The sequence below is a fragment of the Stegostoma tigrinum genome, chromosome 22 (genome assembly GCF_030684315.1).
Source record: "Stegostoma tigrinum isolate sSteTig4 chromosome 22, sSteTig4.hap1, whole genome shotgun sequence".
NCBI lineage: Eukaryota > Metazoa > Chordata > Chondrichthyes > Orectolobiformes > Stegostomatidae > Stegostoma > Stegostoma tigrinum.
Genome location: NC_081375.1, coordinates 13,917,049 through 13,942,405, shown reverse-complemented (window position 1 = coordinate 13,942,405; position 25,357 = coordinate 13,917,049). Strand labels below are relative to the sequence as shown.

The following is a 25,357-nucleotide window of genomic DNA, read 5'->3' as shown; positions in this document are numbered from 1 at the left end:
TGACTTTGTGCACCCGTGAAGTGCCTTAAACTAACATCTTTACAGAGGCACTGTATTTCTATTCATTCACAAAACATGGGTGTCTCTGGCTGGGACAACATTTAATGTCTATCCATAATTGCCCTTGAGCAGTTGGTGGGGCAAACTAGCATCCTGAATCACTACAATTGATGGGTTTTCGGTACAGCTGTATTGCTGTTCAGAAGGGAGCTTCAGGATGTTAACCTGGCGATATTGAAAAAAATGGTGATATAGTGCCAAGAGCAACATACAAGTAATATTGTTTTGTTTTGTCTGCTGTCCTTGTCCTGGGTGGTAAAGGTCATGGGTTTGGCAAGTATTATTGAAGACACCTTGGTGAGTTGCTGCTTTGCATCCTGTAGATGATACACACTGCGTCAGTAATGGAGAGGTTACATATTTAAGGTGGTAGCTGGGGTGACAGTCAGGTAGGCTGCTTTGTGCTGGATGGTGTCAAGCTTCTTGTGTTGAAACTACAAACTGGGGAGTGTTCCATTGCACTCCTGACTTGAGTCTTGCAAGTGATGGGCAGGCTTTGGGGAGTCAGCAGCTAAGTTACTCGCTGCAGAATTCCCAGCCTCTGACCTGCTTTTGTAACCAGACTATTTATATGGCTAGTCTCATTCAGTCACTGGCAAACCCCAGGATGTTGATAGTTGAAGTGATATTTGTGGCGTATGTTAAAGGTTTGGAGACCTTTTGAGTCTGTTTTCAAGAGTTAGAACTCTGATCTTTCAGTGACTACACAGTTGATTCACAATAACATCATGATGCTGTATTTCTCCATGTAAAACATTAATATTCAGTTAATCCAGGCCACACTGAGGGACCTTGTATCATACAAATATTAAGTCAACCCTAACTTTTGCAGCATCAGCAAAACAAATTTGGCCCCTGTTTCTTGGTTGGCAAGGGGAAAATAAGATGTGATTTCACTCCAGATAATTATCCAATCAGTTCCTGAAGGGGGAGTATTTATTGATGTTCAGTATGACTCTGCTATGATTAATTTATCAAGTTTCAGACATGGAAGCGTGCTTTTATTTCTGAGCTAGTAGGCTTTTGAGCTATCATGGAAACCCCACAGTGTGGAAGCAGGCAGTTCAGGCCATCAAGTCCACGCTGACCCTGTGACGAGCACGCCACCCAGACCCCATCCCCACTAACTCCCACCCCACCCTATCTCTGTAACCCCCCACCATTCCCATGGATAATCCACTTAGTCTGCACATCCCTGGACACAATGGGCAATTTAACATAGTCAATCCACCCATCGTTCTTGACAAGTTGAGTGCAATTCTGGTCATTTTAAATAAAAGTAAACTTGCCATAATCCTACCAGACCATAAGTCTGCACTGTCATTGCAGAGAGATAATTGGTAGTTTAACCTCAGAGTCACCATACCTCAGGCAAGGGGTTAAATTGAGAAGGCGTTCCTTAATGGCCACTTCAGCCAGTGTAGGAATTGAACCCACTCCGCCACCATTCTGCATCGCAAAACAACAAACTAAGTGAACTGACGAGCCTCCCCCAACATCACTCTTCCACGCCCCCTTCCCATTTTCCTTTCCCTTTCCCTGCCAGCTGTCCCTCCCAATGCCCCCAGACCTCTCCCCCCAACCACCCCCCTCCCTTCAATGTCCTTCTACTCCCTATCTCCCACTTCTATCGGGCCCCCTCCTTCTCCTTATCTACTTTTATGGAAGCCTGTTTTCCCAACTCATAAAAGTACATGAGTTAACCGAATGTTTAAATGGGGGAGGCATGGATTTCTTCTCACTTATGGTTCATGGACCAGAATAATTTTTCCAAATTATATCTGAAACAGACTTTGCTTAATGAATTTAATTCATTTCTTGACTTTCAAGGAGCAATTTCAACTTGAACACAGTAACTTTTAATTGCTTCTCAAGTTGTCATTTCATGCAAAAGAAACCTTGCCTTGTACTCACAATCTGACTAAACACTCTTCACTCAATAGTCTATCACAAAATGTCATGTTGTCACTAACTTATTATTTTAAGATTTTGCTAATGGTGTGATATTAGTGAACACTCAACATATGACACGTGGAAACTTTGCCGTTAATCATTAAAGATAAATGCAGTAACCAGTTTATGAAGAATCACGCCTTAGTCTGTTTTGAAGATGCCCTAAAGTTTGTCCATGCAGTTGTAAATTATAAATAACCAGTCCTCAACTTTTCTTTATTCAACATGTGCAATTATGTGCGCATTTAAGTTTTGCTCAAAGTCTTGCCTTTTCTGAAGAGAATATATTTATTTATGCTTCATCATACGGTTACAGAGGACTGTTAAATTTTCGTCTTTCTCGTCCGATGTCCTCATGTCTGCAGATTTAAATTCGACTGCACATATCAGAATTACCTTTTGATTAATTGCAAAATCTCTGAATTCCCATTACACATAAAATCTGGCACTGATACAGTTCAATAAGATTGCGTATCCAGTACATTGTTGTTTGAATTGATTTCAACAAAAATGCCCATCTCCCTGCTGAACTCTGGTATTGATTATCTTACAAAAGTTTGTTTGATCTTCTTGGAAAAGACAGACAGACTTGATCCATGATTTAACCTGTTTCTCAGATCTCACCTTGCTGGTTCCATAACACGCTGACTTTCCCTTGTGCATGAGCATTCAGTTTTCCAGTCTATACTTTATAAATGAAGTATCTGAACCATAAAAATACTTTGAATATATTTTTGTAGAATCTGACTTTATCTTCGCATGTGATTATGCTGCAATAAATGTATCTATTAAAAATTCCAGTAATTTTGGGCATTCCATTGCTTTACTAGAAATGCTATTTCACTTCTGGTACCTTACCAGTTATCTTAAAGCCTGTAACAAACACAGAAAGCTGGAGAAATCCATCAGGTCTGGCAGCATCTGTAGAGAGAGAAACAGAGTTAACATTGAGTCCATCGAACTCTTCAGGTGATGGTTCAAATGCATTTTAAAAGTTTGGTCAACTCATTCTTCCATTTTCAAAGATGTGTATGTATTTACTCCCAGATTTTAAATTTTTTTAGTCGATGTTGGCTCCCTTATTTTCTCCCAAAACGCCTTACACTTCTCTGCATTAAATTCCATCCAACACACATTTACACATTTCACCAGTCTCTGTAATTCTGAAACCTGTTACTGTCGTCTTCAATGTTTACCACTACAAACTTTGGAATTGTGCCCCTATCTTAAATTCTGGTTCATTAATATATTGAAAAGAGCTATTGTCCTTATATAGTACCATAAGAAAAAGTACTCTTTACAGCCTTCCATTCAACAAACTTGCCTTCTGCTTTTTTTGCCAATATTGTACCTCTACTGTTAGTGATTCTTCAGTGTGCTTTATCCAAGACATTATCGCACATAACACGTTGTGTAATTTGCTGTGCAAATGTTGCCATTTTGTTTAACATGTCCCAGAAGCACTGAAAAATCCAGGAATATGGTACAGCAAATCACATAACCTGGTCAAAATCAAAGAACTGCAGGTGCTGAAAATCTGGAACAAAAACAGAGATAGCTGGAAACACGCAGCAGGTCTGACGGCATCTATGGAAAGAAAGCAGAGTTAATGTTTTGAGTCCACTGACACTTCCTCAGAACAAAACAGTCACTGGACCCAAAACCTTGAATTTACTTGATGCCACCAGAACTGCTGAGTTTCTCAGGCTGTTTCTATTTTTGTTTTGTTTCCCTATGCTGTCTCTCTTTAAACATTTAGTCCTGGGGAGGTGAAAAACTCATTTTAGAAGACACAATGCCAGTTTCTAAATATTTGTTTATTGATTCATAATTTTAATCTTTACAGTTCTACTATGTTGCTAGCTGCTAAATTCTTTACTTCACAATTATTATTGGAGCTTCATTACCAATTGTTTACCTGCTGAATTATTTATGTATTTCCTCCAGCATCATCATAATTAAATGTTTTTAATGCCATGAATGATATATTGGGTCAAAATCTGTTCTGTGACTGGGGTGGGAGAGAATTGGCTTCGAGCACTCAACTAATGAGTTCCAGAAAAGTGCCGAACAAATGTATTTAAAGGCCTTTGTAGCTCCATAGTACATTAATTACTTCATCAGTGTACTTTCTGTGAAGTTCATCTCGCATTCTGGTGATGTTGGCAACCTTTCATGTATGCTGCATTTCCAGGGGTATTGATGAGTAATGTACTATTTTTGAGAATAAGCTTAATTGCAATTTGAGTTTCAAAAAAATTAAATATTGGATACTAAACTACTGCAAAAGTAACATACACTAGGAGAAGCAAGAGGTAAAAGATGCTAAATATGACCAGTTTGATTTTAACAATGTGTGAATTTCCATTAATCAGCTGAAAAAAATTCTTTTAAAGGTGTATCATTCAACAGCGTCTACACCCAAATTTGGCGTGTTTTGCTTCACCTGGCAGCAGATCCTTTCCCAGAAGTCTCAGACCTCGCTATGAAGGTGCTCAACAACACAGCTTACAAGGTACAGTAGTAGCATTCCTAAATATTGAACATGTGACTGTAAAAGTGCCACAGTCAGCATTCAAGCATCAGCTTGGCTTCTTTGGTAGCAATCTCGCTTCTGAGCCAGTGAGTTACACTGGGTTCAGATTTCATTTCAGGGATGGCATTATTAATCAAGGCTTACATTATAGACAGCACTTCAGAAATGCTACAGTGCCTCTCAGGTAAGATGTTATCTAAACGCCCTGTTGCCTTTATCTTTGGTTTAGGTGGATGTATAATTTGATGCATTATTTTATATGTATTGGTATAAATTTGAAAGATTAATATTAAATATTATTCCTGAAAAGTGCAGGAATTTGTTTAAACTGTCAAAACAGTGAGATTAGTTGTTTCTAACTTACATGAGATGTGTGCATTGAAGCACATTGCTGTGATTAAAGCAGAATATCCACTCTGTTTTCCACCCTGTAATAATTCTCTTATTTAATAACTAATTTTGAGGCAAGAACATAGAGCTGTGAACATACCTGAACCAAAAAGTTATATCCGATGTAGGTGGATAGAATTGAGAAAGGGATTATTGGTTTGACTTGTACAGAAGACAGTGGCTAGAATAGACAAATATGTGATAGTTCAGGCCTTTATTCCATTAAGTGGCACCATTCATTCCTTTAAAATGTCTGAATCTTTTGTGAAAGTTGACTGTCACTGCCCCAAATTGACCTGTGCAATGGCATTGACTCGTGGGTGTAAAAAATAATTCCCTGTCGTCTTTGTTGTACATTTGTCTTTCACATGAATCATTTTTTGATCTCCGATAATGCAGAAAAGCCAATTACTTGGTGAAGAAAGGCAAGGTGTGAATCAGAACACTGCTTTCTTTCACAGCAGCCTGGTATCGAGCGCCAATTGTAGTCAAAACTCCTTGAATCGCTCACTTAACCTAGCTTCCCAAATGTCAGAAAATAATAAACTCATTTAGCAGATTAGTGGACTGTTCTTATTGTCTGGACAACAGCTGGCTTTTAAAGTGAACCCTTCAGTTCTAAATTTGAGCCTACATGCTCACCTCCCATCACCACCACCACCCCAACTCCTTCACTGCTGTCCACAGTCTCGAGTGTTGGCTTTCAATAATTACACCCTGGAGCTGAATGTGCCAACCTGGTTTGACAGTCATCTTCCTGTGAGTTGGTTGATACAGCTGTCACAGTTGCAACAATAAAGAGTGGTCAGGTAAAGTTTGAACTAACTTTCAGTGCCACCACTAACCTCCCACCCACCCCACCCCTCACCTCACCGCAAAACCCTCCATGTGGTGGCTGAAATGTCGTGTCTGAGTCCTAATCTTCCTGCTTTGACTGTCCGATGTTTTATTTTTGTGAGATCTACATTTCAGCACAATAGCAGCCTTTGAATAATATATTTGTCTAATTCCACTCCCAAAACCCCCACAATGATAGCATAATCAGAAATTCTACATTGTGACCAGTACATGACGTCTCTTGTAAGAGCGAGTGTCTCAATGTGAATAATGGCCTTAATTTTAATGGTTTCTGCAACTACATTAATAATTGTATTGAGTGACATTTGAATGTAGCTGTTTCTGACTTCTGAACTAGAGAATAATCGATGAAATTCTGTACAAGATACCCAAGTTGAATGCATGTACGCATATATACCTGGAGCTCCAGAAATCTCTGCCATTTCTTTGAAAAAAGACTGTCTCTGGAGATACTGAGAAGATCAGAGTAACTTTCAAAATTCAGAGCTGTGGGAAGCTCTGATTGCTTTTACTCATCTGCCTTGCTTTGCTAGTGCAGATGTAGTTGAAATTCTATTGTCAATGAATCATTCAAGTGAGTGTCTTTGTAGGGGAAAAGCTTTTGCCTTTGAACATCCTTTTCTTGAGGTCATTCACTTGAATTATAATATTGAAAATAGCTACTGCTGATAATTTGCATTTTTAACCAATCCATAGAACATGCATTTCTTGTTACTGAATTAGCTAGTAATATGACACGTCCTTTTGCTTTTTCATGAGAATGCTTAAATCCCCACAATATATCACCTAATTTGTGAAAGGATGGTAAATATCCTCTCCCCTTTCTTTCTCGCAAACTATTTGTCCTTGAGCAATGCATTTTTCACGGGTGCCCTTGCCAAGATCAGTACCAATCCAGTGGCTAAGGATGGATGGTAGAAAGACTGCTGATTTTAACTATGTGGAAACTGTAGACAGCCTTGAGGGACACCTTTGTACAGCTCTGGGCAGGGCCCAATTCCAGACTCTGTCCCTTTCACGTGTCAACCATCAGGGGTTGCTGGCTGAGAGACGGCTGACAGGGCATTGGTGGAGTGGCAATAGTGGGATTATAAAAGAAGAGTGGCAGGTTTGTGTTTCACAGCCCTTTGGCCAATTTTCCAAGGTGGGTCTCAATAACCTACTTGGCAGATTCCAGGAAACCCTTTGAGCACAGAGATCCACAGCTGTGAAGGCCAGCTCCACCTAAAGCTCCTGGGCAGTACTGAAACACTGATGGCTTCTGCTGTGCTGGAGTGGAAACTGGGCAGTGGGCACTCAACACCAAAAAACCGAAAAGTGAAAATGAACACAGACCTTCAGGGTATCCAATTTATGAACTAAGTACAAATTGTAACCATTGAAATAAAATCTGTGATATAACTTCTAAAATTATATAACCCTTTTTAAATGATTAAAATTGTATTTTAGAATCTGCATGTTGGTGTTATTATGTAAAACAACTTCATGGTACTGGCATGCTGATACACTTGGGCATCTGCTCCCATCCTTAGCAAATCTGTATACCTTAAATCACAGAAGTGATTCTCAGAACAGCTGAGTGCGTTGGTGACATTCGAATTTGCCTGCAATCACCAATAGATCGGAGAGAATGTCACCGACTTGAAACTCAGTTGTTTGTTCTTTATCTCTTGTGCAAATAGGCTGAAAGCTTCCTTAAGCAGATTGAGCTTTCAAGCAGTGTGAAATGCACAATTTTTTTTCTGTGAATATTTCGCCTAGTTCCGGTTTATTTGCTTGTTGAAGGTTATTTGCAATGTCTAGCATATTAAATGGCCAATAAATGGGAAGTAAGACACACAGCTTTTCCTTGACAGCAACTTTATTCAGATTGCAAGTCTTACCATTCCCAGCTGTCCTCTGTTGATATTTTCAATTATTTTTAATTAATCTGTTTGGACATGTTATGATACACCTGTCTGGCAGGCATGACTTCAACCCAGACCTTCTGGCTAAGATGTAAGGACGTTGCCACCGCACCATGAGACCGCTTTTAGGAGTGAAATTTATTTGTTAATTATTTAATTAACACCTGATACCATCACAATTAGATTGACATGGCATAAGTACACCACAGCTCCAGTCTTCCAGTATGCTGTTCCACAGAAAATTGCATTCTATTTAGGGTCGAAAGAAATGGTTACCTGAGGACTGAAATTAGCCCATGGATCATCTGTCACTCTTTCCTAGCATCCAAGAGTTTTTTTAGACAATGAACTTGAAACTGTTCTTTCCTAGGTGTATAGTATTTCAGGGCAAACTGCTTACAAGTGAATGTTTAGAGCTGTAACTAACCACGGAGCCTGATGTGTTGAACAAAACTACTAAACACTGAAATGCTTGCATTTGAATGACTTTTTCCTTTAAAAACTGGTGCCAGTCAATTGTGATAGAAGGAGTAATCCCTTGAAGATTTCATAAAATGCTAACGAAAATAACACATTGCTTTGAAGCCATTATTGAATACTGTTCAATTTATCTCTGGATGACAAAACTTTTATTTCTGATTCACAAGTATTTGACCTTGCCGAGAGCCCAATCCCTCTTCAATTTTGTATCTAGCAAACCCAGCAAACTTAATTTGGAATTCCAGTTCTTTGCCTAAAACCTGAAGGTTGATTGTAGTGTGCAGTGTTATGTATGTGTGCTAAAAGTCACAACCATTGAAATATGAATGCAGGACAGTGATAAATGCTGATAACTTTGCAATTGTTTTTATCACCTGCTTAGGTAAAAAGATCTTTGGGCATTTGTGTTAGAATGTGCCCTGTATATAATTGCTTTGAAGATCTCTTTTAGTCAACTGTGAAGCATTAATGTAGTTCATGTTATAAGAAGGAAGTATTTAAGAAGGTCCCTAAATTATGTAGAGCTAGGTGAATGCACAAAATAGCTTATAAAAGCCAAGTAATTGCTTTCAACTCACTTTTTTTTCAATTATTTGAAAAACCCAACTTCCCCTTGGACTTGGTTACTATTCCCATGCCTTAGTTGGTGGTTTTTCTGGCTCTCATCTATACTGTGTGATATAATAGAAGGGAAAACATTCCAAATTGATTAACTTGCAACTCTACGTTCTACTGCCTCCTGTCCATTGCCATCTTCCTTGTCAAGTTTTCCTTTGCTCTTACTTTGGCTCTTGCTCTGTCTCAATCTCCTATTCACTCATTTGCTGACTCTTATGCTATTTTGTTAACACTCTGATTGTAGAAATGCCAAAATGTCCTCGCTTGTGCCTGCTAATCACTAGATTTTAGTGTTGGTACTGCTCCGCCTCTCTGTTATCCTCTCTGTTTCTTCACCCTACAGTTTCTTTTGGCCTTTTAACTGAAGTTTGACATCAGCTTTTCATAACTCATCAATTTTTCTAAGTGTTCCTTCTACTCTGTTTCAGTCTCAGCGGTGTCTTGTTCAGTGGAAATTACCAGTGTGCATTTGTTCCTCAGAGAAATTTCTAATAACATTGTACAAGAAAATAGCTAGTATGAAGCTGTTTAAACAAAGTTGATTGCAATCCAGGTATATAAAATTAAATGCAGACAGCTCACGTATTGGGCCAATGTTTTCATGTTTTTAATTTCTTCTTAATACATTGCTTCAGAAAACATTCTCTTTATTACAGCTTGAATGTAAAATATCTAGGTGGCAGTGTGGGTTACCAGAGCACTCCGGTCAACTCTTAGGTTCAAAGCTAATCCAGATTAATGAAAGAGTTTGCATTTATTTTGCACTATTCATGGCTTAGCCAATGCAAAACACTTTTCTTCATCAAGTGTTGAGGTATGTTTTTGAGCAGAGCAAAAGCAGTGCTCTGTACCCGCTTGCAATGCGTAATGTGAGAATGACCAGACACCTGAGCACACTTCACTCCTCTGGAATTGTACCTTATTTTGAAGAAAATCCACCTTGACTGGCACCTAGTTTCAACTGCAGTTGAAAATCAGAAGGCAAGAGATAGCATTTTTAACATGTCAGTAATTTTACTTGAAGTTTGGAGAAAGTTATGAATTAAGAATTCATGAGGAAATACTGCAGACAGTGGAGGCGATGGACACTGAGATTCTCACCCATCTTGACATGCCAAGAATCTACCCCATATTGCAACAGTCACAACTGAGTTAGGCTGGGTCATGCAGCCAGAATGCCTGACCCTTACTTACCAAACTGCAACTCATGTTGGGAGCTTAATCTGGGTGCACACTCATGGCGCTCAAAGGAAGTACTAAAGGACTCTCTGAAGACTTCACAGGAGGTTTGAAATCACCTGGAGCTCATGGATAATTGTTACATCCTTCTTTAAAAGCAAGCGCATATAAAAAGCAGAAAGGAAGCGTAAGGAGAGGAATCCTAGGCCAGCAACTTGATTAAAACCCAATCGTCTGGGATATCCTATACTACATAGGGCAGAGTCTACAGCCGTAGTTAGGTAACAGCTAAAACCAATGTCCTTACCAAAAGCCTACCAAGAATTCCAGGTAGTGAACGTGGTCACTTTTGCCTCAAAGGCTGAATAGCATAGCACTGACCCAAAGAACAACATATAAAAATACATTACTACCCATGTTTCTTGATTTCAAGTCATGTTTAAATTCAGTTAATTGTTATCAACATTATGTGCAAGTATTTTTTCATTACTCTTCCAAGAGCAAGTCAGTTGTTGTCAAGTATAAACATTCGTGTTCATCCCCATTTCCCCTTGAGAAGAAGGTGGTGAGCTGTCATATTCAGTACTGTTAGGGAGGGAGTTCTGGGCTTTTGACCCAGTGATATTAAGAAGTGACAATATAGTTCCAAGTCAGGTTGGTCTGTGGCTTGAAGGAGATCCTGTATGTAGTGGCGTTCTCAAATATCTGATATCATTATAATTCAAGGGAGTAAAGATCACAGATTTGGAAGGTGCTGGCAAAAGAACTTTAGCAATTACTGCTTTGCCCATCGCTGCCACTGCGTACTGGTTTTGGAGGAAGTGAATATTTAAGTCGGTACCTGGAGTGCTAATCAAATGGACTGCTTTGTCCTGGATGCCATTGAGCTTTTTAACTTGGGGCTGCAGTCATCCAGGCAAATGGAGAGAAGTCCATCACATTCCTGACCTGTATCTTGTAGATAGTGGACAGACTTTTGAAGAATCAGGAGATGAGTTACTCTCACAGAGTTCGGACCCTCTGACCTGTGCAGATAGCCACAGCATTTTATGTGGCTAGTCCAGCTAAGTGTCTGGTCAGTGGTCACCCCCGAGGGGTTGATGTTGGAGTATCAGCACCGTTAATGCCGTTGAACTTTCAAATGGAGATGGTGAGGTTGGTTCTTATTGGACAGGGTCATTGCCAAGTACTTGTCACTTATCAGTCCAGACCTGAGTGCTTTCCAGGCCTTGCTGCAGGAGGGGAGGTTATTGATGATGCTGCTGAAGATGTTTAGTCCCAGGAGAACACTCGGACAAGTTCTTGAAGCAAGTACTTAGGGCTGAACTGTTGGCCTTCAACAACCAGATCCATGTTTGTACTAAGTATTACTGTAATCAGCATAGTGTTGTCCGCTTGATTCCAATTGGCTTAAGCTTTGAGGGCTGCTTGATGCCCAGGCAATCGCTCTCGCCTCTAAAATTTAGTTCTTTTGCCTATGTTAAACCAAGTTTTGAATGCGGTCTGGAGCATGTGGCCCTGTTAATATACATTTTAGTAGCCGATCATTCCAAGCATTTCTCCTATTCATGTATTAATAATTTGTGTTGAGAAAGTTGATCTCCATAATACGAGTCGCTTTGTGAAGAATGCTTTTACCACCTCAGATGTAGATTTGGCTTTAACATTTCAAACTGAATTTGCAGAGTTGTCATTGCGTTTCAAAATTATGGGGGTTTCCAGCGCAACATTGTGTTATGGAAAATAGTTATAGAAATGACAGGCCTATAGGAAAACCAGGGTTAGAGGCACAAAGGACACAACGGTTATGTTTTCCAAAGTTCTTCCTCACCTGTGTAGCTTCATTCTTCCTGCTGCAATTATAACAGTTTATCATATAGGTGATGCAGCACATGTACAAATCTATTGCAATGAAGTGACAGCTGGGCTTTAGAGTTCTGCCATTGGAAATCCCAGCAATGGCCAGTAGTGCATGATAGTTCAGTAATGTTCCAAAAGAGATAAGCAGTGCAAAATTGTGAGAGGTGGAATGTTGCTGGCTGTGAGCTCTATCTCGTGCAATTTTGCACTGCTCGCCCCTTCTGGATCATGGCCACAGCAATGACTTTCCACTTATTTCAGGCAGATTTTAAAGATTACATCTGAAATTATCAATGCGTCAATTTTAGAGAAGTTTCACGGAGTGTTGCTGGCTGCGAGTTCTATGAAACTCCCCCAGAATTGACACATTGACAATTTCAGATGTAATCTTTAATATCTGCCTGAAATAAGTGGAAAGTCATTGGAGTGGCCATGATCCAGAAGAGGTGAACAGTGCAAAATTGTATGAGATGAAGCTCACAGCCTGTAACCCTCCATGAAATGCTCATGAAATTGACACGTCAGCAATTTTTAATAAAATTCCCTCCTCCGTTTAAATGCTGATCTTGACACAAACTTCTGGATGGACTTTAAGATGAGTGAAGCAGCGGAATCTGATCTTTCTTTCTAATGTAGCCCATTGGCACTCAAGTTAATTGTAGGATTAAAATGTGTTGTAAACCTGAGTAACATTGTATTCAAAATCGTGCTGGAAAAGAGCTATCCATACTCAATGGAATTGCGTTGTAGCTGACACAAGTTTGCATTTTACAGATATTGTTCCCCTATTCGTCAATTGTGTTGTAGCCAATTTGTGTTGCCAGAACATGTTATAAGAGAACCGCCTGTAATTATTATCTATTCTAATTCCACACTTAGATCAAACAAATTAGCATCATTTGAAATAGCTATAAATGAACGAACAACATAATTATTGAGTAGCTTTAAAGCAGCTGAAAAATTCATCAGATGTTTTAAGGGCTAATTATAATAAGCATAACTGTGGCAATGATAGCAAAAGAGGCAAATGATAGCTTGCGACAACTGATCATGCAATAAAACATAATACATATTACAAAATACTTCCTACAATATTAGGCATACACGAGAAGAATCTACTTGACACTTGCATTGCTGCCAATCTTGAGTTCTTAATTGAATGGGCACCCCTCTTAAGGCTTGTTGCTATTTTTGTACATAAAAATATTTTTGCTTGTTCAATTTGTTGATATAACAAATCGCAGAAATTTTATAAACATTTGGTATCTTTCTTCTGAGACTTTTTTCAGTAAAGTTGACCAATTGCTTAAAAAACTAAGTATTAGTGAAATTAGACTGGCAGGAACAATAGTTACAACTAAGGTACTTGAATCATCCAAAGATGTATATTTAATAACTGCAGATTGTTCTGGTTTAAAAACCTGCAGATCTGCAGAAGGTAACTGAAGCTGAATGTCATGAGAGGATGTGTGTGAGGTAAAGAATGTTTTTCTATCTAGCATGAAGGAAAAGTGTACTTGAGTCAAAGCTAAAGAATCCACCAATAAATAGTAACTATGGTAGCTACCTGATAGTCAGATTTGGTCACTTATTGGTTAGACAGTCGACTCACAGTAAATACAACCTTTGTTTAAATAGATTTAATGACGTACAGGCTTAGTGTTGATTTGGAAGTAGATGCTTATAACCTAAAAGGCTGCTGTGCAATATATTTTCTTTAATCTCATTCTCGTGCATAGCCTTTGAGAGAATTCCAATGAAGACATATATCCAGAAACACTATCTGGGCTCAGTGGATGAAAATAAACCTCCAGTCACCCTCCCAGCTTGCAGCTGTGAAGTGGTAGAATGGGCTTTTGCTTTCTGAAGTCCAAACCATGTATGAGTTGCTGTTTTGAAAGGATGAAGTTCTTGATATCATACATTTCCCTGTTACTCATTCAAACTCTTTCCAATTGTTAGTGATTTGCATTATTCTGGATTAACTTGCCTTAATCATGGCTTTTATGACTGTATACCCATCTATGTCGGTAGTCTCCCCTTAATTCTGCAAGCAAATTTAAATGGCTTGATCCTCTGATGCTGGCAGTGGATTGCGTATTTTTTTTGTTAGTCTTACTTCAATGACTTGAATTTTTATTGGGTCTGTTTGAACGTTTCTTTTAGTCTCTGAGCAGAAGTGGACCCAGCAGGCAGGTTGATCTGGTCAGGCTGCTGTTAGTTAGAATTATCTGTTGGGTAATGGTACTGTGTCTTTAAGAGATGTCTTCTGTGTTACTTCTCTTTCAGACAGGTGTTGTCACAATGGTCCCAAAATCTCGTCTCCTTCAGACAGGCAGTTAGTAAATAGCCTGTAGTTCACCTGGGTTTTTAAAAAATGGGACAGAAGAATCTTGAATGGGTAGGGTCAGCGCTCACACAGACTCATGAAGGCATTTAGTTTTGTTTTCAGTTAGTGAGAAGGTCTCTGCTGGCTGTTGAGCTGAAAGCTTGAGTTCCCAACTGCTATAGTGAAGTCAGACTGTGAGGCTTTTTCTTAAAAATGAAAAGTAGCAGATAGTTTCTTCTGCACTGGAGTGAGACAGCATGCAAGAATCATAACTGTTTCGCTGAATTGTATTTATGCCAAGGGTGTGTTTATAGAATGCTGCCTATTTTTAAGCAGTTGGTAATTAGTGGTTAAACAATACTTGTTAAATAATCATGTTAAGTATTTCAATGGATTTAAAGTTATGCCAATTCTTTATTTTTACAATCACAGTTTAAAATACAAAATAAATGTGCTTTGATTAAAGGTTGGTGTGGACAAATCGGATCACATCTGGAGTACGGCAGCTTACGCTTGTCTTTAACTAAATATGAAACTAGGGTCTCTGATCTGGTCCATAACACTTGTTACTGACTTCAATGTATTAAAGTCTGTTTATTTAACAATACGAATTTTGTTTTTCTGAGGCCTGCTTTGAAGTGCAAACTGCTCTGCTCACTTTATTTTCCTTTGCTGTTTCAAAAATGTTACTTTGAATATTTTAACAAAATGAAATGAGATCTTTTTTGAAAGCAATGCTGAAATGGAGTTCATATGAAATACTTTTAGTTTTCATTGAGATGTTGAAAATTCAGGAACAAAAGATTTGGGATAATGCTGAACTTATAGACCTAATTAATGTTCAAAATTGTGATTTAACCATACTTGCAAATTGATCCTTAAAACAAAAACAGCAAAATGATTCATTTTTATAATACTGATAAAGGAGATATTAAATTCTCCTTGAAAATTTTGGAATAATGTGACATCGATGACCAAGATTTTGAGGTCCTTGGTCGGTCCTAGTGTATTTATCCCAATAAACTGGAATAACTAAATGCAATCAGAGATAGCAAGAACTGCAGATGCTGGAGTCAGAGATAAGTGTGGAGCTGGAGGAACACAGCAAGCCAAGCAGCATTAGAGGACCAAAAAAGTTGACATATTTCTGAAGAAGGGTCCTGACCTGAAACTTTCCTGCTCCTCTGCTGCCTGGCCTGCTGTGTTCCTCCAGCTCCACACTGTGATAACTAAATGCAATATGTTCTTTCCAAGTGATTTATGAATACTTGATGTGTAAGTTTGTTATAGTATAAAATATTTACTATTTTGATAAATGTTTCTCTGCAGGCTACGGTTAATGCCCGACCACAACGTATTCTAGATTCCACAAATCTCACGCAGTCTGCACCAGCCAGTCCTACCAGTAAAGGAACACACATCCATCAAGTTGGGTAAGTCCTTAAGCTATTAGTATAATGTCTTCTATGATACAATATGTTCTTGTGGCAAGTTGTTCTCAACAGAAAATATGTCTTTAGCTTTTGTTTGCAAGTGTGAAGTTGATTAGCTCCATGTCATTATGAATAACCAGGTTAGGGCATGTTGGAGACACAATCCTTGTTGCTAACCTGAAGTCCGACATTCTATACTCCAGCTTCAGAACTGAGATGGGTAATAAAACTTCACTGATGGCATGCACTTCCTGTGCACACTAGCAGATTTCCTTTGCCACAGGTCTTCAGCCTTGCTTTATGTGTACATGCTGCCAATCCACAAGCTAACCCACTGTCTATGGCCTCTGGCTCATTCCCTTGCACATTCTACCACTGGACTTGGAACCTGCTCTTTCCCAGACTCCAGGAAGCCTATGCACACTTCATGCCACAGTCAAAGTGAAGGCCTGACATATCTCACGTGGCTGCTTGTATTTACCTGTTTTCTTTGTTACCCCATGACATATGCAGATTCTTTTTGATATACAATGCTGTTTATACTGTGAAGTCCATGCCACAGATATTCTCAATGGATAAGGGACACAGATGTTCCTGCCTTACATCATGTACCAATACCTACCTGAAAGGAAAGTAAAGCTGAAAGAGAAGCACAGTAATCCATAAATAGAGAAACAGCGAGACAGTGAGAGAAGGTGTTTTTGCCATCCTGGTTTGAATATTCTGGGGACCCAGGTTCAAATCCCATGACAGCAGGTGGTGGAATTTGAATTCACTTCTAAAACAAATTCTGGAATTAAGGTCTAATGATGATCATTAATCCATTCTGGATTGTTGGAAAAATCCATCTGGTTCGCTAATGTCTTTTAGGGAAACACTCTGCCATTCTTAACAGGTCTGGCCTACATATGACTCCAGATCCACGGCAATGTGGTTGACTCTTAACTGCCCTCTAGGCAATTAGGTAAAATTCTAGCCTGACCAGTGATGCCCTCATCCCATGAATGAATGAAAAAAATTGCAAGTGAACACATTAGGTATTGGTAAGACAGGAGCTATATGTTTCAAATCACAGTGAAAGACCTTGCAGGACAGACGCTAGTGTTCGATGAAGGTTATGATCACCATCTTGTGCTCCATTTAGTCTGTGTAACAACTTGAATCAAGATCTTGGTTTTGGGTGAAGCTATAAATTCAAACTCTAACCAAGCCCAGTGGATGACCACAAAATCAATAAAAAAAAAACAGTCTCAGTATCTGATGTATCGCTGATCATTTTACTTTTCCAGAGGGTACAGATTCCTTTTTACAAGATTTCTGCTGTGAATTTACACACACAATATAAATTAATGGGATAAAGCAAATAATGGCATTATAAGCTGGCAATGCATGGACGGTATGGCTGATAGTAAAATAATGTAAATGACTGCTTTTTATTCCAACCCAAGGGTGCATTTCATTTTCAGAGCAATTATAGAAAAGCTTCTCCCCTGGTTTTCATTCATGGGTGCTCTGTTGTTGTTTCATTGTCTGCTGATGTTTCACTCTGAGTCTCTGTCTTCATCATTTGTTTGCCAATGTCTTCCTCTCTCAGGAGCGAGATGAGGAGACAAGTCCATGCCAGCTGATGGCATTGATCAACGCACCAGCCATCTTGCCCACTGAGCTAGCTGACCTCCTAATGGCCTAGGGATGATGTTGTCAGAGATCGGCTATCACATTGAGTTGTTGGTGATTTAAAATGAGTTGCAATCATGCAATTCCTTTTCCTTATTCTTTTTTGTGACAGCCCTTTGATTTCTTGTGTGCTTTCTTTTGCTTTCCTTTTGCAAATTATCTTACGTAAAACTGAGGTGGGAGGAATACACTGTCGACCTCTTGTCCCAGTATGCTCTGGTTATGATATAAAATCCTTTATCCAGTTACTGATATGGCCAGTTATGTACTTTATCTGTATTAGATTTACAGCAAAAGGAGCTATCATCCAGGTATCTTGTAATAAACAAAGAATTATTAACTTATTAAAGAAAGCTTATTCGACGGGAGATTTCAAAGTAATTAACTGGCACGATTCATGAAATGAAGGTATAAATATCTCCTCCTGTATGTAACATCACTTGAGCCTGCACGTGTGCATATGTACCAGGTAAAGGAAAACAAAAAATGACTCTTCCCTCTGCCGGAATTCACCTTAGGTAGAAAAAGCTTTTTGCTAGTAATTGTTGATATTAAAGGCAGAAAGGATACACAGTGAAACGTTCAAATAGCTGTCAGCCTGATGTTTTGTCTCATGTGAACAGGTTACTGGACATGTACAATAGTTTCTGGAATCTTTGCAGTTGTTTGGGAAATATTGAGACAAGCCTTCCTGAGAGGCCTGCCTCAAGAACAACTGGATCAGTGTTTGAGGTACCACACTGGGCGCGTAAGGGGTTTTTTTCAAGAAATGGGAAGCTAAACTGGGATGTTGCAGGCTAGACCTGAAACCCCACTCCTTCCTAAACACTGTCAAACAGAAGATCACTGACTTCTAGAAATTAACTGATTCATATGATTTCCACAAAAAGTTCTAATGTCTGAGTGACATCTTAAAAAAAAAACTCCTGCTAGCTACAGAATCTGAAATCAGTCAATCTTCCGTAATCATTCAAACCTTAAGTCCTCAAGATAAATTAAATGTGAAATCTTTGTAATGCAATACCTCACTTCTTTGCAGCCTTTGCAGAAATCTGAAGTGCTTGCTATGCAGCTTAGAAGGAAAGTTAGTTGTAAAACAACCATTTGTTATAGTGCTACTCTTCTACCAGCATGAAGTTACAATAAAACTAATAGCAAAACATTTTCATGTATATAGTGAAGATTAATTTTAATGAAGCCATTGAATGTCAAAACACAATACGACCATCCATCCTTAATGTTTAAGAAATAGAAAACTACGTTTGTTTATTTGCTGTCGGCTGAGACCATCTTGACTGTGACCCTGCAATGAAGTGGTCCAGGGGTCCACATCACATGACCATGTTGTAACAAAATCCTTTCAAACATTCCGGGTCTGTCACGACAATAATATAACAAAAAATTGAAGACAGTTACTTCAAAGAAATTAACACTTATTTCTTCTGATAACACAGCTGTGAATGTACATGCACAATTGGTAACTATTGAAAAGCTGGGCATGTGTTGAAGAAATAAGTACTTTTTTAACATTTTACTGTTGCAGGTTTAAGTTGTTCTGAAGTGTTGTTAAACTTTGTTGTCCATGATTAATTCCTCTTTCTGACCGTAAGGGATCTACGTTAGACTTCACCAATTTTGTTTCTCTTGACACAACCGTAGAAACTTACACAGTTAGTTCTTATGTTCCCCACAAGCTTACTCATACTCTATTTACCCCTTTCTTAATCAAGACTACTATAACACCTGCCATTTATCCAGTTAGCCACCTTTTCAGAATGCTCTGTTAAATTTAATAAACATGACACCTTGCTTTCTTTTATTTAAAGATTTTGCACAGCTGATCGATCAACCAGTTTGTTAAATTACTAATGGGCTCTGTGGAGGGGTCCCTAACCTAAAACATTAACTGATTTCTCTCCACAGATGCTGCCAGACCTGCTGAGCCTTTCCAGCAACTTCTGTTTTTGCTTCTGATTGCCAACATGCTCAGTTCTTTCGGTTTTTATTTGCTAAACTATCTGGTTACTTTTGGTAAAACCCTTATTCTTGACTCTCCTTCTGTAAGCATGTTTGTCATTGCCATTTCCTAGTACTCCTTGTTATTTTCCATTGTTTCCCAAGATAAATAAAGCAATGCCTTTTTCTTTCTTCTCTACGAGAAACATACTGTTTTTAAGGAGCATATCTCCCTCTTCTATCCCAGCCAGAATTATGATCCTTGTGGCTTTCCTATAAGCCTGCTTTCAGGGTCGATTGGAGTGCATAAACTTTAAGCCACTGACGCAGAGGTTTGAGTACAACATTGCGCTAAAGATTCACTCCCTGGCCATTGGTGATCACAGAAAAATTGATGATGGGGAACTCATTAATGATCAAGGGGAAACTGTAGTATTTTGTTGTGTTAGCAATGACCATTCCCTGCCTGCTCAATTTCCTGCCACTAGTCAAGCTGTATAGGCTGGCATTTGGATAATTCATTCTTGAGAGTTGTATGCAGCCAGTAAATAACAGATGGGCTTTTATTAAAGAAGTGACAATTACAATACAGTAACAGTGAGTTGTGTGAAATGCCTGTCCTATCACATATGGTACTGTGTAATCTGACAAAAGAATAAATTAGCAGGAATTGTTGTTTAAGATTGTGGTTTTCTGTACTCATGCCTTTGATTTAGATAAGTAATGAATATGAATTGATCAATTATTGATTGTTTTCCCCAGTTCTCTTCCTGTGTTTTTGATTGTGGATTGAAATGGAAAATGACTGTTTTAAAATTAAAGGATTGTGGAAGAGACTGCTCAACTTGTTAAAAGCAGCTGCCTGCAGTTTTAATAAGTGCTGTTTACCCTGATGGTTGTTCAATTAGTGGCGACGTTTAGTCGCAGACAACCTGGAGCCAGAAGTGTTTGCTAAATGGGATTCAACCGGCAACACACATCTGATTGGTCTGTGGCTTTGGGACGAGATGTCATTGGCCAAGGCCTTCTGCCTGCCAGCACTTATGGCTGCTAGGTGACTAAACAGCTTGCGGTTGTGAATGTTCGATCAGAAGCTGTCAGACCTCCAGAAAGGAACGAGCAATCCCTTTCTCTGCTGCAATAAAAATGCACCAAGCCTGAATAAAGGCCATTGTTTCTCCTCACCAGTTGGTGTAATCTGCAGCTCTTAACCAATATGAGAGACTTTGAGAGTGAACCAGCCACTCTGTGCCTCCTGCAAACAAGTGTTTGTATGCATGTGTCGGGTGAATTTTCTCAGGGAATTAGAGTTTATATACTGATGGTTTATAATAGTTTGCCTGTAACTAGAATACATGTATTAGAAGTAAATAGTAATTATTATTGAGTGCAGAAACGGGTCCGTTCTGTATGTTAACTTGGGTCTAAATGTGATGCAATTTGTGGAATTTTGTGTACGTTTTTGAAGTTTTTAACCTTTGCGACAACCTCTGGACAACAGGACTCAATTTCGAGCATGCTTCTCCAGTGAGACAATGTACTTGGTACAAATGTTCTTTTTGCAAACACATTAACCAGAAACAAAGCTTCAGCAGTGCACTTTGTCAAAGATTGTACTGCAGCTTTAACTTGTATGTGACATACTTTTCATACATTTGAAGTAGCAGCAAATAGTCACCTAATGGAACAGCAAACTCCATTCCTTTAGGCCAGGCAGAGGAGAAAATTTAATTGATAGTGTCTGGGTTTAGCGTCACTCATTAAATTATTTAGGATTATGATTTTATACTTGTACTTGGACATTAAATTCATCTTGCCTGCAGGAGTTATAGAAACCTGAATTTATTCAATTAGTCATGACGTGTGTGGGATCCCCGGACAACAAAATAACTGTTAATCGTTACTTGATGTCCATGTGATTCCAAGTGAATCCACTCAGATGTATGCCTCTGGCTATTTCAAATGTTACGTAGTTTATTAAATGTATTACTTCCACATTTAATCCTTTTGAAATTTTGTAGTCTGTGGTGTTGAAAAGCTGATCAAGTGCATTTGGATTTTTGATATAATACTTGTGCTTTGTCTATATTTTACTATCATTTTGTGTTTGAATTTGAGCTAGCAGCCCCTGTTTTTGGTCTGTCTCTGAAGTTTAACAATTAACTCGTAGGCATTTCTGTAACTTAGTGATTTCTTATAAAACAAAGTTGGAGAGAGACAGTGTCCTTACAGGCTAATGGGAAATTTGTTTTGCTTAAGAGAGTTTTTTGTGAGCAAACAAAGTAAACAGTTATGCGTTAGACTTTCAGAGCAATTTTTTGTTGCTTTTGATTAAGGTAAGCATTCATGGCTTGGAAAAGGATTTTGGATTTCAGTTGCCAGGTTTGCGGCAGTCTTGTCTAAAGCTGGATGTTTGAAACAGTTGGTCTGAGGCCAGTTAAGAAATAGGTTATCTCTGTATGATTTTAGTTTTAAAGTTCCAAACCAGAAGTATTTGGTTAAAACCCTGAAGGGGCTATTTGAAGCTGACAGTATCTACGCTCAGTTGTGTGAAGGCTCAAAGAAGAGTGTCACAGATTCTCAGGACTGTGAATTAAAGCATCTGTTAAGTCAAATGCTAATAGAAAATGGAGTTCTCTGTGAGTATTGTAACGGAGTGCAGTTGGATTAAATGGGATTGTAGATTTCTGTGTTGAGAAACGTTTAGTGTAAATAGTTTGGTTTATTTTGTATTTTTAAATTTTATTTGCATAACTCGGTTCTGATTTATTGTTAAAACAAAATCTGCGGCATATGAAAGACCACCTCATTAAAACCATAATTAAAAAATAAAATATCAAACCAGATTTCAGGCTAGGATCTGACTTATCCAGTAATAACATTAGCTACAATCATAACCAATGGCATGCTGTTTTGTGACAACCCTACTTCCACAGTGTTGGGATAAATTTGGTACACACATTGATGGAACTGAGTCCAATAATGTTTTATTAATGTATATTTAACAATCACCGCACTTCAAACCATCTTACTAAAGGTGTAACTCATTAAAATATTTCTTCAACATAAAACTATGATAAGACGCTATAAAATGCATATTTTCTTTGAAGGAACTTGCTTTAAACATTTGTCAACAGCACATGTGAGCCTGGGCATAGTTCTTAGGCCCTCATCTGTCTTTTCGCATGTAATAATTTATTAGTTTTTGTCGAGATTAATTTGCTTCATTGACATAAAACAGATAAAATCAGTTTCTTTGTTCACAAGTTTGCATATAACTGGTGAAGCTAAAAACGTCTGTTTGGTGTCTTTCAAAGCTTCGGCAACGCAAAATTTCAACGAATATTTTTGAACTTGCTGCTAATGACACAGCCTAGCCTTGTTAAATGACCAATCAGAATTGCTATATGACCTAATAATTGCAGTCACGTAAGGCACCACCCATTCAGTCCTCAGACCTGGCTTTGGACCTGGCCTGCACTAGAGGATGAAGATCTTTGTTGCTCAGTCACTGTGAGTGTCCTTTGTGCAATGAACATGAACAGTCTCAACCCAGTTCCCAATAGCCATAGAATGCACAGTTCTAATTTGTTACAAGTTGGCTTGCTTACACACAAAAATCTCAAGTGATTACTTCAATAGGAAATGAAAATATTACATTGGTTTTCCAGTATGTTCTTTCCTGAGATGACCATTAACGACATTGTTAGAATAGGGTAGAAGGAACAGTACCCTGTTTCTCCCCTTGATTCTGGAAACACTTGCACCCCCTACTTTGTAGCTGTTGTTGGATTGTAGCTGACATGGTGCGACAAGCCTTTTTTGTTTGTGAAACGCACAAAGTATTTTTTACTGTTTGAAAATCACTCTTTTCTTATTTGCCTTAAATAACAGCACTTATTTCCTGGTAGTAAGGTTATGGAAAACATAGAAAATAGGAGCAGTTGTAGGCCTAAAATACAGCAGATGCTGTACTGAAAACAAAAACTGCTGGAAATCAGTGGGTCAGGCAGCATCCATGGAGAAAGATCAAGCTAATGTTTCGTGTCTAGATTACTGTTCATCAGAGCTTGGCATAAAGTGTGGAGGGGGCAGCCTGTCAGAGAGAAGAGCAAAACTTCTTCAGGGTGGGCATACTTTGAATAGACATGGCAGTTGTAGGCCATTTGGCTTGTTGAGCCTGCTATGTCATTCATTATGGTTAATCCTCTATTTCAAGGCCATATTTCTGTCCCTCCTTGGCAACTTTAGGTTCTTGAAATCTAGCTTTCTTCCTTAAATATATTCCTTGACTTTGCCTCCATTGATATTCTGTGGTAGAAAACTCCATGGGTCACCACCCTTTTGAGTGAAGTCCTCTCAATCTGAAATATCCTATTGCACATCTTGATAGTGAGTCTGACGTGCCAGGTAACTGAATGGTATCACCTTGCAGAAGGCTGTGTCTCAATCTAAATTCTGTTTTCTCTTTTGTTCCAGGGGTTCGCCTCCTATACCCAGCACTAGTAGTTCCAGTCTAACCAATGATGTGAGCAAACAGACGGGACCTAGGGATATTTCAGCAGTACCACGGCCAGGAACTGGTGCCACTGGGGGGTCGCAGTACACTCCACATTCTCATCAGTTTTCTCGAACACGAAAGATGTTTGATAAAGGTCCAGATCAGGTAAGAATCTGTTGGATATGTTACAAAGAAGAAAAAAATGGCCCACAGCATTGAAGTAAGTCATTTCTTTTAAAAACTGAGATAATTAAATTAATGCACCAATGAAGGAAAAATCCAAGGATGCATGAATGCTTAGTTTGAGAAGAAAGTGCTCCAGGAAGTTCTTGAAGAAAAAGGCACTGAGTGTTGTGACCAGCAGAGGAAAGTTCATGACATACTCTTTTTTGTTTAAACACCCTTCGTGTTCATTTGCAACAAATATCGTTTTATTTTCCTCGTCTTCAACACATAGCAGTCTCATTTGAATTAAATTTAATTCTCTTGATCAAAAATAGTTGAGACCCAGTTCTTGGCTTTGTTGATATGGGCAACAAAGACATGAGTAATGAACTTACATTAGGGATAGAAATTCGAAGAAGGAGGGGTATCTGGTGCAGACAGGAAGGAAAAATGGTAGTGGAAATTTTTTTGAGTCCTTGATTGCAAGAATAAAACCTAAATCGCACATGTTTAGCTGCTAGCCTGTCTCCCCCAGGAATTGTGAAACTCTTTAGGTACGTGTGATTTCTCGGCCAACAAAAGATCTTTCCAAGTTGCTTTCTTTTCCACCACGAGTTTGCTGAGAATTGGAGAGTGGAGCTTTCACATCCTTGCTGTTGCTTTCACTTTACTGCTCAAAGCAAGCTTCTCCAATGCGTTTCATTTGTACATTTCAAGTCAATTCAAGTAAGGTCATGGAAAATAGGAGCAGTTGTAGGCCCAAAATACAGCAGATGCTGTACTCAAAACAAAAGCTGCTGGAAATCAGTGGGTCAGGCAGCATCCATGGAGAAAGACCAAGCTAATGTTTCACGTCTAGATTACTGTTCATCAGAGCTGACATAAAGTGTGAAGGGGGCAGCCTCCATATTTGAAGTTATGTCAGTGAAAGTAAGGCGAGAAATGCAAATTTATTGAACTTGTGCTGAGTGTCTGAATGTTTGGTTAAAGTGATAAGTTCAGGCAACCCATATGGAATAAAATGAAAATGTTGCCTTGGAATTATCAGGTAATTACAGTGCCACTTTGGGTCAGGGGTGTCTTCTTTTATAAACCCTTTTTTTGTCCAGGGAGGTGCCCACTATTAATGATGAAAGAAAGTCGGTAATGGTTGATACTTGTTTTCACTGTGATTATAACAAAAGGTAGAAGGGCCGTAACGAGGGAAATCCTGATCTCAGTGCTTGGATGCCAATGATAAGGCGATAGGAGTTAATAGTTCACAGAGAGGTAGCACTAAGCTAATAGAGAATAGTACTAGAGCTGATTAATAGACAGTATTTTATTTATTAACCATTTGAGAGACGTGGGCATCGCTAGTTGGCCAACATTTATGGCCTGTCCTTAGTTTGCTTCAGACGGTGATGATGAGCTGTCTGCTTCAACCGCTGCAGCCCACCTGCTGTGGGTTGACTT

At 38.8% G+C, this 25,357-nt stretch overlaps 1 protein-coding gene across 1 annotated transcript in view; it reads left to right on the top strand.

The window, feature by feature from the left end:
* rptor (regulatory associated protein of MTOR, complex 1) overlaps positions 1 to 25,357 on the top strand; it is a 384,600-nt gene that overhangs the window by 264,858 nt on the left and 94,385 nt on the right. The window contains exons 21-23 of the mRNA XM_048554896.2: positions 4,410 to 4,528; positions 15,500 to 15,603; positions 23,716 to 23,902. Of these exons, the coding sequence (XP_048410853.1) occupies positions 4,410 to 4,528; positions 15,500 to 15,603; positions 23,716 to 23,902 (410 nt within the window). The remainder of the gene's footprint in view (positions 1 to 4,409; positions 4,529 to 15,499; positions 15,604 to 23,715; positions 23,903 to 25,357) is intronic.